General features: G+C 41.8%; 1 protein-coding gene across 3 annotated transcripts; it reads right to left on the reverse strand.

Annotated features, from left to right (window-relative positions):
- Positions 1-333: 333 nt before the first annotated feature.
- On the reverse strand, positions 334-15,297 carry rbm25a (RNA binding motif protein 25a). 3 transcript variants are annotated; one of them, XM_080480204.1, is made up of 18 exons: positions 15,119-15,297; positions 14,730-14,847; positions 11,738-11,787; positions 11,477-11,644; positions 11,238-11,295; positions 10,899-11,059; positions 10,606-10,803; positions 9,724-9,804; positions 5,453-5,733; positions 3,451-3,562; positions 3,255-3,344; positions 3,072-3,145; positions 2,840-2,990; positions 2,155-2,668; positions 1,758-2,062; positions 1,583-1,681; positions 1,396-1,443; positions 334-801 (listed from the first exon to the last, which is right to left on the reverse strand). In XM_080480204.1, the coding sequence occupies exons 2-18, from the start codon at positions 14,833-14,835 to the stop codon at positions 709-711; spliced, it is 2,589 nt and encodes an 862-aa protein (XP_080336330.1). In that variant the 5' UTR covers positions 14,836-14,847; positions 15,119-15,297; the 3' UTR covers positions 334-708. The 3 variants fall into 3 exon arrangements, with proteins under 3 accessions (XP_080336330.1, XP_080336329.1, XP_080336331.1); XM_080480203.1 differs by having other exon boundaries at positions 9,724-9,807; XM_080480205.1 differs by having other exon boundaries at positions 14,730-14,850; positions 15,119-15,289.
- Positions 15,298-16,829: the final 1,532 nt, after the last annotated feature.

The raw sequence follows: 16,829 nt of genomic DNA on the forward strand, positions 1-16,829 counted from the left end.
TAAGTAGAATTTACCTAAATTAAATCTATAATTTTGTTTCCTCAGTCATTGACACCCACCAAGAGGGGCCCATCCCACACTTTAGTGTCTTTATTTCTACGAACAATGCCCATTTAAAATTATTTTCAAATCTTTTATTAATTTAGCAAATTTTTGTCCATTAATTGGTCTATCGCCTCTTCATGCCTTTAAAAAATGTAAATAATTAAAACGCTGCTCATATTAATTTGTGAAAGTTTGATGATTTCACATGAATGCACCATTACAAAACTTTGATTTCAAATCTCTAGAATAGATTTATACAAACATTTAAGAAAGACGCTAGGGTTCTTTAAAAAAAAAAAAAAGCATATTTATTTATTAGTTCACACATTTGGAGCAGTGCCTCCTCATAATACCATTAAATCAACGCAGAGTGTGTCCAACATAATGGAACAGATGGGTGACAACAAAGAAAAGAGTACAACCAAAGATTCCTCATGCAGCATGTTTGTGAAAAACTTCTCCTTCCTCACACACACTCTCACACACACACACACACACTCGCACAAACACACTCGCACACAAGGCAGCAGCTCCTTGCTGATGGAATGGAGGGCGTATGGGCTCGTTTTCTGTCTGATGGACAAAAAAAGAAAAGGAAAAAAAACAACAACAAAAAAAAAAAACAGTCGCCAGCTTTAAAAATCAGTCAGAGACACGAGGTCTTTATTTCACCAGTCCGATCTTCTTGGCTTCTGTTTCATATATCAACAACCTCCACATTTTTACTATGAAGACTTCTGCTTCTTCGTCGAGGACCTGGCAAAGAAGACAGAAACGGTATGTCTGTGTTAGAAAGGAGCAACAGTTAATCGTCAGTGTTTACGGACCGAGAAAAGTATCTGTGACTTCTTCACTTCTCTTCTATTGTCTGGAGGAGAAAACCTGATCCTCTGCTGCCATTTGGACTCTGGCTGGCAGAGGCGAACAGCTCTTCCTGTTTAGACAGGATTCCAACCATAAATGAGCCACGGAAATCAAGGAAATCTGTATTTGTTAGATTATTTCTACGCCACTGGAGAGCAGGTTTATTTCTTGAAAGGCATTCCATTTGTAGAAAACACATTTGTGGGATGAGCAGGTGAATTATTGAGAAAAAGCTGTTTGACGAGTATTCTCATCCTCATCATCCTGATTCTATTTCATATGAACTGTAATCATGGAGAAATACTTCACTCGCAGTAGTAATCCAATCCCCAACCAGCAGCTTGTTTCTGCTGATGTCAAAGCTGCCTTATAAAAGAAGTGAACCAATTTTTCAAATGACTCTTAACATAACAGGAAATACTTGAATAGTTCATTGACAAAAGACTAAACGGATGAATTTTAGGCCGAAATTCAGCTCAAACTTACCATAGCAACGTCATCAAGAATACCCTGAGGAGTGCTGTGAGCCATTACCTGAGAGAGAGAGAGAGAGACTTCAGAAACACTACAGAATTGAGTGTAACGTTTCAAATAAAAGACGAGTCTGATGAACCAGTCAGATATTATAATGTTAATAACAGTGAAACACAGTAGTTTAGGAATCAACACCGACCTTGGAGCAGACAAAATCAACCAGAGTGGGCTCTTCCTCTCCAATGTATTCGATGATCTTCTTATTAATCCACGGCCGAATACGTCGATCCATCAGAGTCTGCAGAAAGGAAGAGCACAGTTCATCTTCTGCTCATTTTCAAAACACGGCCACACTTTTCCACCACTGATCTTACCGAGTCGACCATGGTCCAGTCCAGAGGATAAGAGAAAAGCTCAGGTCTGGCGGTGGGGATCTTCTCGATGAGGCTCTTTATATGCTTGCGTTTCTCCTCCGTGTTGATGCTGCCTTTTGCCCCGGAGATCTCCGCGCCGTCGAGCCCCAGACTCTTGTCGTCGTCGCCATAGTCGAGCGGCACCAGCTTCCGCTTGCGGGGCTGCTCGTCTGCCTCTTCGTCGTCAAACTTGTTGAAGACGCTGTCCACAGGCGCCAGCTTCTTCCTCTTTCCGACGGTCAGCTGACTCGGGCTGTTGGTGGCACCTGCAGGAAGAAACAATGAGGGGGAAACGGTTTATTCTGGCGTATCGATGGCATATCCTGAGAGGGTGTCTCCTGCCGGCTGCTGAACTCACCCAGCTTGAGGCTGAGGCCGATCTTGGGCCGGTGCTCCTCAGGAGGCTGGACCTCAGGGGTGTTTTCTCCGGGAATGATGATGCCGCAGGGAGATTCGTTGTTGGGTGTGTTCGGAGTCACGTTGCCGCTGGCCGAGGAGACGGAGGGAGCCGTGGTGATTGGTCGCATGACGGGTTTGGGCTGTGGCTTGGCCTCCTGGGAGTCCTCGGCGTCGCGGTGGTGGTAGTCGTCCTCCTCTGCGTCGTCCACCTCGTCCTCCGAATGCTGCGGCGGCGGGGCCCGAGGCGCCGGCTCCACTGGCCTCGCCGACCCCCTCTTCTCCCGCTCCCGCTCGCGCTCCCGATCTCTCTCCCGCTCGCGCTCCCGTTCCCGCTCTCTGTCTCGATCCCGCTCTCTTTCCCGCTCCCGCTCCCGCTCGCGGTCGCGCTCCCTGTGAGCTTTCTCCTTGATCACCTCCTCCTCGGGTTCCAGTTTGAGGGGCGGCTGCCGTCTGCGCTCCGCCTCCTCCTCCATCTAAAAATCAACACCCGGGGGACGGTTGGATTTTATTACGTGTGCAAACTTGAGCATATATGGGAGCTGCTATGCAAAAAAAAAAGAAAAAAAAAAGAAAACCCTTCAAAAGTGAAGGTCTATGAACTGGTCATGTTTTAAGTGAGGGGAAACGAGCGCAGGTGGACTGACCCTCTGCAGCTCAGCATCAGGGTCGGGGTGACCCTCGGCCAGAAGCCGCTGTCGGATCTCCTCCAGCTCCTCCTTCTCTCTCTTCCGGTCGCGCTCGTCCAGTTCCGTCTCCTTTTCCCGATCGCGCAGCCTCTTCTGCAGAGCGCTGCCCCTGAAGACGAGGACGACAATATGAGCGTTCGCCACAGCAGGACTGCTCGTTCCAAAAACAGGTTTAGATGAGACGAATCACCTGTAGTATTTTGGGTCGTCCCTGTCGTCGTCATAATCTTCAAGGAATTCTTTCAATCTTTTGGCTTCTTTCATCTGATTTAAAAAAAAAAAAAAAAAAAGAAAGTCCACGTTAATAACGAAGTCACACATTTCTCAGGGTGACTGATCTCAAGCCAGCTTCACGCAGAGTCGGACGCGTTACCGTTTCACGGCGCCTCTCATCCTCCCTTTCTGTGTCTTTACTGTAGTCGCGAGATTTCTTCCTCTCACGGATCTCCCAGTTTTTCAGCCGCTTTGAGAAGGAAAAAATTAAATAATTACGATTCAATTAGAGCAAAAGAGTCATTCAACCATTCAAACACACCGAATCAAACCGGCGAGAGAGGCAGGACACATACTTCTTGGTAAGCTGCCTCTTTGTCTCTCAGCCTTCTTTCAAGTCTCCGTCGTTCATAAACATCTTCTTCATCTTCTTCGCGGTCTCGTTTCTTTTCTTCTCTGGTGCGCTCTCTGGAGAAAACAGTGATTAAATAACAGATTACAAGAGTTCACACTGACTGTTTGCTAGCAAGTGAGAATGCTTCACATGTTTGACCACAATGACTTCACTTTTTCTTAGTTTATTTACTTACAGCTATTCTGAGGCGACACTGGATTATATGTTGACATTTTCAGGGCTATATTGTTGGATATTGCACATTTCTATTTCAAAATCTTGTTGCACTCCTTTTCTTGCCTATATTCTCCATCTTTTTGATTGTTATTGTATTTTTTGGTTATATATTCTGTCTATATTTTCTATTTTGTACTTGGGCAATACGTGACAACTCTGTGGTAGGTACAAGACACACAGTGGAATACAAATGTCTCGCTTGCCCTCCTACAAAATAAAATCAAAAAAATAATTAAATAGAATACAAAATCAGTACAAACAAAAACAAAATATACAGACAATACAGCTCACTTTGACTTAAAAGGGTAAATTGGTCTTTCTGAGAACGGTTAAGTTTAATAGTTCACCTCAGTAAAAGACACACACAAAAAATCTCTATCCTGACCTGAGCTGGGAAATAAAACAACCTTGAAACATCATCAAAATTGAGCTCAATATGAAATCCTTGACAGACTGATGACTTGTTAAAAGAGATCAAGAGCTGAAGAAGACGGACAAGAGCGGAGGCGTCTGATGGGAAAGTATCAATTTGGTATAAGTCAATAAAAAAAATCAAGACAATGCTGAAAGGAAAAAAAGAATCATGAAGCACATGGCTTGGCTATTTAAAAAGATGACTGATAGACTAAGACAGTGCTGCAGATCAACTGATTTTCACTTTTAAAACCAATCTTAAGACCCATTTTTATTCCCTGGCTTTTAAAACTGCACTTGCTTTTAGCGTTGCCAACTGTATTGTTTGTTTTACTGTATTTTATTCTTTTATTGTCATTATTAGTCTGTCATGTGAAGCACTTTGGCTTCAGCCGCAGCTGTTTTAAAGTGAGTCTAGAAGTAAAGCTGACTTGACTTTAACTGGTGACAGAATCAACATTTACTGCCACTTAGAGAAGATATAAAAAAAAAAATGGATGATGGATGCTTCCTCATTCACATCTTATATCGAGAAGGTAATAGTGGATCACTTGTGGAATCTGGATGAGCGAATGTGTTAAACACCAAAAAGCACAGAACACAGAAATGTTCCATATTTCTGGTCGTCATGTTCTCTGATAAAAGGTCAAGCTGGATAAAAGATGAATTGAGCTGAATGTGATGCCAAATCTGAATAAATCACAGATATACGGGAGAAATATAAAGCTCCTGCACTGATTCATCAGGTTTGTGTTTTTATTCCCCCCCGAGGCTCGCCACTACGGTTGACATTGATTATTTACCTTATTGATCTATATGTAGAACATTTTCCCAACTAATCAATGAGCTATTTGTTTTTTTAAATGTTTCCCTGCATGTCACAGAGCCGGACATGCTGCAGAAAACGTCCTGAACCACAGTCCGCAGACAAAATCTATTCGGTTGACCGACACAGAAGAGTACAACCAGGAAATGATCACATTGAGGAAGCGGAAATATTTCAACCAGTGGATTTGTAAAGTGTGGTGCAGGTCTCCTATTGGACTCCAGATGAATGTGTGGGTTTTCTCTGGGTGCTAACCTGACCTGTCCAGACTGCATCCTGTCTCGAACCCTAACCCAGAGCCCGACGTGGATAAAGTGTCATAAAAGGCATTTGTGGTTCAAACTGTGATCAAATACTCATCTTGCACTTTAAAAACATCACAGCTCAGGTGAATCACCTTTTTGTTTTGTCCTCCACTGTATCACAATGGTTTTTGATTGTTTCTCTATCGATCAGTACTAAATTATTCACGTCGGTGCAGACTGACCTCGACCTGCTGCGGTCTTCGCTGGCGTCTCGGCTCCTCTCTCGCTCCCTCTCCCGCTCTCGCTCCTTCGTTCGCTCGCGGTCACGCTCCCTCTCCCGCTCACGGTCACGATCTCTGTCTCGGTCTCGTTCCCGCTCCTTGTCCCGCTCCCTTTCCCTTTCCTTCTCTTTCTCGCGGTCCCGTCGCTCCCTCTCGCGCTCTCGCTCTTTGTCCCTCTCTCTCCTTTCTCTCTCCAGCTCCAGTCGTTCCTTCTCTTTCTTTCCTTTTTCCTCCTCCAGTTTCTGCAGGGAGCCCAATGGGGAGAGAAGAATTCATCGTGTTACAGGATGCAAGAAGCCCCCCCCCCCCCCCCCCCAAAAAACAAACCAAACATAAATGCATGAATAGAATCAGTTTATCACACATGGTGGATAGAAATGCTTCAGATGCCCTGATACAGACATGCTCACATACGACCACGACTCATTGCCTTGAAGAGGCTGCTTGCTTCATGTCGGGTCTTCCTAGCCATGAGGTTTCCTCCTGGAAGCAGGTTTAATATACAGTATATATGCTGCTCAATACAGTACACACCACAATTTCATTCTCAGTATATTCGTGTCACATTGAGAGAATCAGAGCCCAGTATTCAGACTCCCTCTTACTGCACATGCTTGCAATGAATTCATGTAACAGGTCAGCTCGTCCTCTGCAGTGATTCTGGGATCTATGGTGAGATTATATTCTGATGTAATAGGAGGCCATTCCAATAAAAACTATGGCTGTGGGGCGAATGAGAGCTGGTCAAACCCACATCCGTCCACTTTCCAAATCAATGTGAACTCGTGCGATCGTCAAAAAATGGCCCTGCGCAGGAGGGTTAAATGCATGGAGGCCCGACATGGATTTTAGATATACAGCAGAGTACAGATGGAGTATACATTCATTTAATAACGCACTCATCCTCAGCATGGCGGGATTTTAGTGGAAATGGGTCTCCTCACAGCAATATAAAGCACTTAAGATTACAGCACCTGCCAAGTCAGCTTTTAACCTTTCGCTCCACGAGTTCACAGATCTAATTATACCCATAAGATCAGCAACATGTATCGTCGTGGCCGGGTCTTACCTAAGGGTGTCAAGTGGATTAAAACAAGTCAAAGCTGAACGTCGCAAATGGTGCAACTAAGTGAATTACATAATCAGTTCCCATGTGTTTTTTCTGCATGATCATTTGAGATGAAGCGGAGCAATGCCAAGCTAATGCAAGCGATCCCCTGCATCAGCAGCACCGTGGGAGATCAGCGTGCAGCCGGGTGACCCGAGCCACGACTTGAGATGAGCTTATGTCACAGAAGTGTGTATTGACATCTGTAATGTTGTTTCATCAAGCGTTAATGTAAAGCTTTTCTCCTTCCATAAGCCCCGTGAAAACACAGATACGCTTATGCAAGTCCATTTAAACTGTAGAAGAAGTCCTGGCAGCTGCATTCTCAGGCTGATGTGTGTTTTTTTTTTTTTTTTTAAAGGCCTTCTCACTGTAAATCAGAGCTAATTTCACACCGGATGCCCTTCCTGCTGCAAACTGAAGTTTGAACCCAGGTCCCTCCGCGTTGAGGCCCCATTTATACGACAACATTTAGTGAAAACGCATCGTTTTTGCATGTTTGCATCAGAAAAGCTTCCTAAATATCCAAAATGATTGTCAGGAAATTCAGAAATTAAGTAACACTAACTCTTTTCCCCATCTCTCTGGATACAAATTGAAATGAGATGTTAAGTTGTTGTTGTTTTTTTAACTCACCAGGAAAAAATAAGCAACCATTTTTAAATGAAACTTAAAAGAAAGCCAGTGTTTTCCACAGGGCGATCAGCAGCTACCCGCTGTGCAAACTTACAGGTGATGAACTACGGTTTCAGCACTTCTCTGCCCCTACTCATCCTACGGGTCATGTGTGGGAGGAAAAACAGGTCAAGTGTAGTGAACAGAAATCTCCCGCAGAAAACATCAACTTCTCGACAAAAACATGGGTTGGAACAAATCAAGACACGTTTTCCATTTTGCCACAAAGAAATGAGTGAAGCAGTCTTACCTGGAGGTCGAGAGCCGCCGTCCCTCTGGTCTCTCACTTCAAACTGATTTAATGAGCGCTACAAGTCCTGATCGGGCTTTAGAAATGTGCTCTTAAGTGATAAAATAGAGACGGGAAGGAGCCCAAGTGGTATGAACGCAAACTTTATATACGTTATATAGTTTTAAATACAAACTTATTCCAGGTTTGAACCTCACAATAAGTTTCTATCCAATCCTAAATGAGGTTCAGTTAACTTTCCTGTCTTTGTGTTGTGATGTTTCTAAACCACAACTGAAAAATGTATTTAAAAAATGAAATTTCTATCTCTGGTACCTAGATGTTTGATTTCATTAGTCATTAGAGTGATTTCTACTTTTCAAATTAAAAGTCAATTCCTAGCAGTTATTTAAGATTAGTGTGTTTCTGAATGTTAGAAATGTGTGATACGCTGATGAAGCTCATCTTAATTACACACGCGTATTGTTCAAATCCTTGTCGACACCATAATGATGAATTTAGGTGTTTGCATGCTGAATAGTGATAATGGGAGAGGAATTTGAGGGTTAAAACCCCACAAGCCTCAGGTTTTATCAAGTTAGAATCAAGTTTTTTTTTTTACATTAATGTCAGTAAAACTGACTTGGGGATTGATGTATAGTTAAGTCCATTTTGAAACTGAACAAACTATTATTTCAAAGTTTATAGCTCACTTATAAGATCTGTAATCCTGTTTACTGTTTGACTACAACGTAGATGAAGTGGATTATTTGGGAATATGGAGGATTATTTGACTGTTGTGTTTTCGCTTCTTAACATAATGTGTGTAAATACTGGATACCTGTCAAGACTAGTTCATCATTTCTAATGCTAGAGTCCTACATGCTTATTTGAGTTAGATATTGTGTTGTATATAAAGTATTTCTGATCTGATCTGAATAGACTGGGACTATACCAGGGTAAAGTGGACTCCACCAGCTTTGGTTTATTTATTGTCCCGTTTCCTTTTAGACTAATAATAAATTAAAACTTTTTAAAAACTAAATTGAACACTTGAGGTTGTTTTTAATTAATTTTCTATAACCTTTTAGGAAAAGCGCAGAGTCAATCTGATCCTCAGGATCCATGTGGTTCTAAAGTGAATGTAGGATCAGTGGTTGTGTGAAAGACTATTATGATTTCTTTGTAAAACACTGAATTGTCTTGTGTTTGAATGGAGCGCTATAAAAACATTCACCTTGCCTAAAAATGGCTCGTTTTCATTGATGTCACTTTGTTGAGCATAGAGCAACATCAATAAGTTGTTTTGTTTGTCACTTATTAATCATAATTTATGGTGTGTTTGCCGTGTGCGAGTCATTAACGTCGCATTATCTCAAGCCCTCATTTATAGCAGAGTCACAATGACGAGGATCAAAAGGAAGAAAACAAAAACAAAAACAAAGACTCACCTTGACTGTCTTCAGACCACAGAGTGCTGTGAAGCGGCGCTCCCTACTTCTAAATCTATTTCAGGCTGCAGCTCAAACTGCTGCAGTGGTTAGGCTCGGTCAAGTCTGCGTGTTCTTCAAAACACTTTATATCATGTGAGGACGTGCAGAGCTTCACTGAGCTGCCAAATGGTTTGAAACTCGCCTGGTCCGAGTGCGATACGTTTGGGTTTTTTTTTTAAACTAAAATCACGAGCAGTCCGCTCGACTTGGAGGGTTTCTAATGTCACATGTGACCTGACAGCCAGTTGCCCCTCTGGACGCCCTCGAGAAGGGAGCGCCCAACGCGGATAGAGGAGAAAGAAAAGCTCATACTTACGTTCTATCCTTGCAACTTTTTCCAAAGCTGAGATTCACAGATTCATCTTGCTCTAGTCACCAAATGAACTCTACCATATTGGTGGGGTTTAATCAATAGATTAGCTTTGGTTGGAACTGAACAATGTCTCCATGCACTCTTGCTTAGCTTGTGCTTAAAGTTTAAAAATCATCCGTATCAACAGATCAGAAGTACTGCCAGGTATGATGTAGTATTTCAATACTTAAAGAAACATGATATTCTCTTTAAATTAACAACAATTCCTTTCTTCTCTTGACTGCATTTCTTTAACCGATTACAGAGATTACATGGTTGACACTAACAAAACACTGTTTTGCTGCAGAGGAATTTTTCAATCACAAAATGTAATAGATTTCTTCTTGAGTAATCAACAGCAGTTTGATACATTACCTTGTGTGTGTCCCGGAATTTACTGATCTCTCGGGAAATCAAGTCTCGCTTGTCGTCCTCCATCTCCATTGCATTGATATCCTCCTTACACGAAGGAAAGAAGAGGAAAACACAACACACTAAGTACTTGAAATCACCTCAAAATACAGCAAAGTCAGTGAAATATCAAAATGCAATTCATCAAACTGGAAGAGGAGTGAAAATTCCCATAAATCCCTGTGCTGCAGAGTAACTGAAGCGAATAAGTCTAATCTTAAGTCATTTATATCACTTGCTTTTATAAAGTTCTTCTGTTGTTGCTTTTCTGATCTCTGTATATTCTTGTTGTGAATTTTATTGTGGTTTTTAATGTAAAAGCACTTTAACTATGTTTAGAAAAGTGATATACAAATAAATCATTAATACCGGTTGTGATCATCTTAATTCTCTCACCACTAAGTCTACACCACAACAGTCTCGGCGAAAGTGCATCGTTTTTGTTTCAGGGAGGTTTCGGATTTATACGGAAACGTTTTGAAAACGACGTCGGTTTACACTGAAACGGCAGAAATGCTGAGAATGGTGTAGTTAGCATGTAGAGCCACTAGTGGGAGCCGTTTGCTTCTATGATGAAACCACACAGACTATGAACACTAACAATGGGAGTACAGGGATGTTCAACAACTGGACATTTCCAAGAAAGTTGTGTTTTCACTCGTTTCCATGGAGACGGGGCATTTTCACAAAGTTCCACCTTTGGAGCTGTTGCCAAAAAGCTGCGTTGTCAGGTACTTTGAGCACCGTTGTCGTATAAACAGTTCAGAGCTTTCACTACAGTACATTGTCGTGTGGAATGAAAAGAAAAAGTTTGTATCTTTATTATTGTGAGAAAAAAAAACCTACCTCCTCTTTCTTCTCTTTGCGTTTCTTGCGTGGTTGACTGTCGGGATCTTGTGAGGGAGCGTTGAGCTCGCTCGAGTACTCTCGGATGAGAACTTCTATCGCCCCCTTGACGACCTGGTCCCGACGCAGAGTTTCTTCATCTAGCACCTCCTCCTCCTCCTCGTCTTCATCCCCATTTTTTGACTCACTGCTGACATCCTGGAGTTATGACAAAAAAAACAACTAACCCTGATGAATACAACTGAATACAATCATCAACCCTAATAAAAATGAGCAGTTCAGACTGTTCTAACCCCGTTGGCGCTCTTCTTCTTTGCCTTCCACTCATCAAGCTGAGCTTTGGTCTTGGCATCGACTTTCACCAACAGCTTCTTGTCTCCCAACAGCAGCTCGTGTAGAAGTCTGAGGGCTCGCAGTGTGGATTCAGGCTCCTTGTACTCGCAGAAGCCGAAAGCTTCAAGGAAAACGGTGCAGAAAGAGAGTAAACACTTTATCAAGTCTGGATTTTGCCTATATCATCAACAAGTTCAGAAAAAAATTAAAGAGACCTAAACATGCATGAAGATATTTAAGAATCTAAGCTCGTAACAGACAGAAACATCAAGATCAGTTCGAGTTTCCATCTTTGTTACCTTGAAGCTTCCCAGAGGCACCTTGAACTCTTTTCCAGCTCAGAACAATCCCACATTTCTATGATGAAAGAGAAGAGACAGATAATAGAATAGCAGCGATCACACATTCAAGGGGTTATTTTAGTATTTCTACTATTCAATCAGCGTTTGACTGACAGTTGATAACAACCCCTAACATTAAGTGTGCCTCTGTGGCCATCAGCTACTTTCAGTCTCATTATATCTTATCGTCGCCTCACCGCGAGCAGCTGCCTGACCAACATGTCAGAAGCCTTTTCGGAGATGTTTCCTACAAACACGGTGGTGGTGGGGCCGCTGCTGTCGTCCGACTCCTTGGCTCTGATGGCGGCGTGATCCTTCTTCAGCATCGGCTTCTGCGTCACCGTGACTGTGGTTGGGACCAAAACCTGCAACATTCAATTAAATGTGGATAAACTGTTCATGTAAAGATTTTCTTTTTTCTTTTTTAAACACAGAAAAGCTGATCTGAGGGAACTCACTGTGGGTGTGGGGGTCACAACGCCCATGTGAACTGGCATTAAGGGAGTACCTGAAACAAAAAGCTTAAACACTGAGCTCAGAGCAGAAATCATCACAATACAAACTGGTTCCAAATGTCCAAAATAACTAGAGTTCAGTTCATTAATGCATAATTAGATATTTGAAGAAGTTCAGATTTAAAGATTCACCATGGTAGAAAAGATATTTTATAATTTGTCTGATCAGTTTAAAAGTCCATGAATATTTTTGATCATTTTCTGTTTGTTGATCGTTTGTATAAACTATATGCTGCCAAACAAATTATCACTTTGATGTCATTTTAATTTTTTTTAGGAAGTCTCATATTTTTCAAGCAGGTGACTTATGATTACCTCGACTTACCAGGTGAAGAACTCCAAAATGACACAATAACATGAATGACTACGGTTCCAGATGGTGCAGAAGCAGAAATTCCCACCTTGGATTATAATGTGCTTGAAGCACTTTGAGATTTTTAAATGAAAAGGGCATTCGACATAAAATGTGTTATTATTAAGGTACATTGTTGTTCCTCTGAGAAATCAGAATTCCAAAAGACAAGAACCATAAAGGTAAAATATCAGGTCAAGTAAACATTTCAAGACTATATTTGATAAGATCACAAAATGTTTTATCATTTCTCAACTCTCCATGTTAAGGCGTTCTGATTAATACGTCAATTTCTTTTCTTAAACTGAAACACCTGCATGCAGAAGACGCCGCTGATCTGCCAGGTTGTAACTGGTTTGGTAAATGTGAGTCTGTTGAGATGATAGGCAGTGATCTTTAGTGTAGTGTCCCACCGTGAGAACAGCAATCCACACAAACATCTCAGTGTAAAGGCATTCACGCTCCTCAGAAGGAAGAGTCTTAAAAAGGGAAGGCCCGTGGGGTATCCAGGCTACACTGGACGTTATGAGGCGGCCGGGTTGCGTCGTTCATCTCACTGTGTAACAGCTGCAAAGCAAAGTTGGAGACTAGGTGGGACCAGGAGGTCCCTGGTATTCTGCTGGATTGTACGAGTGCCATCTCCCTCTGGATTCAGCCTCCTCAACTCCTTTTGTGTACAATAGGATGTGGAGCTCCAAAGCAAAGCTGTCCACACCAAACGGGTGAGGGATGTTACAGTGAAGACGCCCATCGTAAAACCTGAGCCAAGTTAAGATTAGTTCACATGATCCACTGTGGCCATCCGAGACGGGTGCAGCAGAACGATGAGGCAGCAGCGTTTCTCTACCTCGCTACAGTTCTTTATTTGAATGTCTGCTTCTAATAAAGTCTCCGGGATTAAACTAATCGTGTTATTTTAAAAGTGCTGACTTATGTAGATCAAAAAGCGTGAACTGTGACGACATCACTGAGCTGATGATCACATTATTGACATGTGCCTCAGGTAATGAATTACAAGTATTTATAAGACTGTAACTTCAGGAGGATTCTGAGTACACATACTTCAATTGGTATTCTTTAAATACAATTTTACCATTTCAGTTTTATTCTATTCAATAGAACTATTCACTACAAATCAAAACATATAAACACAAAGGGGATTAATGCAGTGGAGATTGCAGTGTGGTTAAGACTCTGATGAACTCGAGATGAAATAAATAAATAAAGATTTAAATCCAGACCCTGAAGTTGCTTAAAAAAAAATCATGAACTTGATTAACAAGATGGAGATTCTCACTTTTTACACCGCGACTTCTAAAGGAGAAAGGAGAAGAAAACTGGAAAAATGGGATCGCTTGATCTTAATAATCATCGTATTTTATTAATCCCTTCAGGAAAATCCTTCGTTAACCCCGTCACAGCTGTGGGCAGCCACACTACCTGCCCAAGGAGCTGTGCTGCATGAACTCACAAACTGCTGTGTTCGAGGTTGAGTGAATTAGGGGCCAGGGATTTCTGATTCACTGACTTCCCTGGATAATTGGTGAGCGACTTCCTGGAGTGTATAATTGAATTTTTGCAGAGAAAACATTTGTTCTTTTGATATATACAATTTCAGTTTTCCCTCCACAATTGTTGATAAATAAAAATACCAGTGTGTGTATTGTTCACGCTATTTTTTTTTTGGTCTGAAAAATATGCTTGATGAGGATGGAGCACATGACGCCTGAGCTTCAATCTCTGCACTGGCTGCCTGTGTGTCAAAGGACTTGACTGCAGAATCTTACCTATAAGGGATTGAATACCTCTCAGAATTACTAGTAAACTATCAAACATTCAGACCCCGGAGGTCCTCAGGAAGAGGTTTACTATTTCCAGAGTCAGAAGAAACAAGGTGAAGCAGCTTTTAGTTCCTACTCTCCTCATCTGTGGAACAAACTCCCTGCTGACAAACTCCCTTCTTTTAAATCAGCCCTTAAACAATATCTGCTCTCGTTTTTCATTAAAACAATAGATTTTAATTATTTTAATAGCACTATCAAAATAGAATTTTAGTTTGATTTATTCTCCTTTTTATTCCTTTCTTGATCCTTTTGTTTTAATGTATTTAATCTAAATCGCAAGGCCACAGAGTGGAGCAGTGGTTAGTGCTCTCACCTCACAGCGAGAAGGTCTAGGTTCAAACACCGAGCTTTCTGTGTGGAGTCTGCATGTTTTCTCTCAGTATGCCTGAGTTTCCTCTGGGTACTCCTGCATGTGAGGGCATCTAATGAATCTAAATTGCCCTGTGGCGTGGTTGTCTGCCTCATTGTGCGTTTGTCCTGTGATGGACTGGTGACCGGTCCAGGGTGGATCCTGCTCTTGCCCATATTGACCTGGGATTGGAAGGTGGCTGGAATCTCAATCGCCTTATTTTAATGTATTACCTTCTAAAGCTCCTCGTGTCTGACTGGTGCTATAGAAATTAACCTGTCTTGCCTTTACAGCCATATTGAATGGACGGAGTGCAGCTGCACCTCCCGGTGACATTAGATTACAGGAGGGGGAAGTGATTGATCAACACACGTCTGGCCTGGTCGGTACCTGGGGGGACTCCTGGGGCAAATGTCCCGTACTGTGGAGGGGGGATTCTGGGGGGCAGCTGCGGGATGCCGATCTGCTGGCGGTTGAGGGAAGGAGGGAACGACATCCTGAAAGAAACCTGCTGGAAAGGGAAGAACAGTTAAGAGACAAGATTAGCAGTGTTTAGATTATTTTTTTTTAGTTAGTAAACCACCGTGATATCACATCCCTGCGATATCATTTCACATAAAAAACCAAACCCGGAGTGTTGCTATCCGACGCGGATGTGATTAGAAAGTCAGTTAGTTAGCCACATTAGCTACATTAGCCACGGTTAGCATGCTAAGGCTACCTGCTCTGGCCTTGCTGCTTCGGCACTGCCTGCAGCGGTCATGAACGAGTTTACCCACCTGCAGTGGAGCCGAAAATAAAAAGCCGCCGTCTATTAATACCACACAGAATTTGAATTGAAGCCCATTAAATACGGTAAGCGGGGGAAAAGGTGAGTCAAAAGATTTCAACTGTCACCGGGTCGCTTTATGAAGCCTCATACAAATAACTGCTGGAGCTATTCTCCCCGCAAGGAATCATGGGATATCATGGCTGCGGAACGCATGGTCTGCCCTCAATACAGTCTGTCAGGTTCGCTACTTATAATGTATAATAAATGTGCTAAATAATCAACTGTTGTCCAGAAACGTGAATATACGAGCTGTCATACACTTTAAAGGTTATGTTATAATCGTATCTGTATTTCTGAGTATGATCCTCATTTAGTATTTCCCCCATTATGGTTTAAGATGTGTATTATGCAAGGCAAATGTATTTCCTTGCATAACAAATCATAGTGTTTGACAAGGAAAGTCAATACAACAAGGCGATTAAGAAATGCATAAAAATGAGACTAAATAAAGTAAAGCTTTATTAAGGCAAGGCTAATAGTCTACAAAGTGAGCCATTTTAGACATATTGTTAATCCGTACATGTTTATCTAAACCAATATCTTGAATCTTGCATCTTGAATGTATAGGACAAGGGCGATAAAATATATCTTGAAGCTTCAATGTTTTATTTTTCCTCGGTGACGCAATTTCTTCCATCCATCTATTCATTCATCCAAATTTATTCAAAGTTTATTATCAAATGAACATCACAAAAACACGTTTCCCTTGTACAACGACAGAGTGGGAACAATTTTCACGGCTTTGAGACTGCACAGACTTGCACAAACGCAAAAGTGCACTTTTCTCCTGACAGGTTGTACTGAGGGAATAGGAATCCCTTTCAGCCACCCAGTGTCCATTTTCAGACACATGGTGGCGCCAAAGGCCTGAGAGACAAGTGTTTGGACATGGACGAACGTCTGAAACTAAAAGAGATAAATGTGTGGCTCCTGGCTGCGTCACGCATATATATAATCGTCGTTGCCAGGCAACCGCAATATCAACTTTAGGTTAAATAAGGACGTAACATAAAGACATCAGAGAAGTAATGACTTTTTGCTGTTTTAATTGGGTTACAATCGTGTTTTTCCAAATTCCTTTGTTAATTTTGTTATCTAAATGAATAAAATAAAGCGACAGTCATAGTGATTGGATGGTATGAACGTCACATTATGTTTTGCCTATTAATCACACAAGTGCTCTTTTTATTGTACGATTTAAAAGTATGTTGTTTTTCACCTCGTATATTTAAAGAACAATTCTGCATTTCTGTCTCACCTCCAGGTTTATATTTGTTTTATAGGAATACAAAACACTACTAAGCTGGTGGACGAGAGGCAAGAGAGGGAAGTGGTTTGCAGGTTCAAAGTGTACAGGTCACCATTGTGTGTACCCGGGTATGACCCTTGACCCAGATGTGATAATAAATGTATTCTGAAGTAGTTACAACTACTGTTACAGTTCTTGAGTAGCAAAAGTAAATGGTTTGTTGTTCTCGATAGTAACGGCTACTTTTGGATTGAATGTCCTTGTATACAAATACAAATATCACAACACTTCTTGGCATTAGTCAGCCTTGAGTACATTTCTCAAGCAAATATTTATGGTGGCCCAGAAGGGCCAAAACACAACACAACAACAAAACGCCACATCGGAAGGACGCAGCAGTCAGAGAACT

The sequence above is a fragment of the Lipophrys pholis genome, assembly GCF_963383615.2.
Source record: "Lipophrys pholis genome assembly, chromosome: 14".
In the NCBI taxonomy this organism is placed as follows: domain Eukaryota; kingdom Metazoa; phylum Chordata; class Actinopteri; order Blenniiformes; family Blenniidae; genus Lipophrys; species Lipophrys pholis.

What these genes read in the sequence shown, in the direction of transcription:
- rbm25a (XM_080480203.1), bottom strand. Translation starts at nt 14,835, where the DNA reads ATGTCGTTCCCTCCTTCCCTCAACCGCCAGCAGATCGGCATCCCGCAG. An exon ending in ACTGGACCATGGTCGACTCG is followed by an intron (nt 1,682 to 1,757) that starts GTAAGATCAGTG and finishes TCCTTTCTGCAG; the next exon opens with ACTCTGATGGATCGACGTAT. An exon ending in TTCTTGATGACGTTGCTATG is followed by an intron (nt 802 to 1,395) that starts GTAAGTTTGAGC and finishes CTTCTTTGCCAG; the next exon opens with GTCCTCGACGAAGAAGCAGA.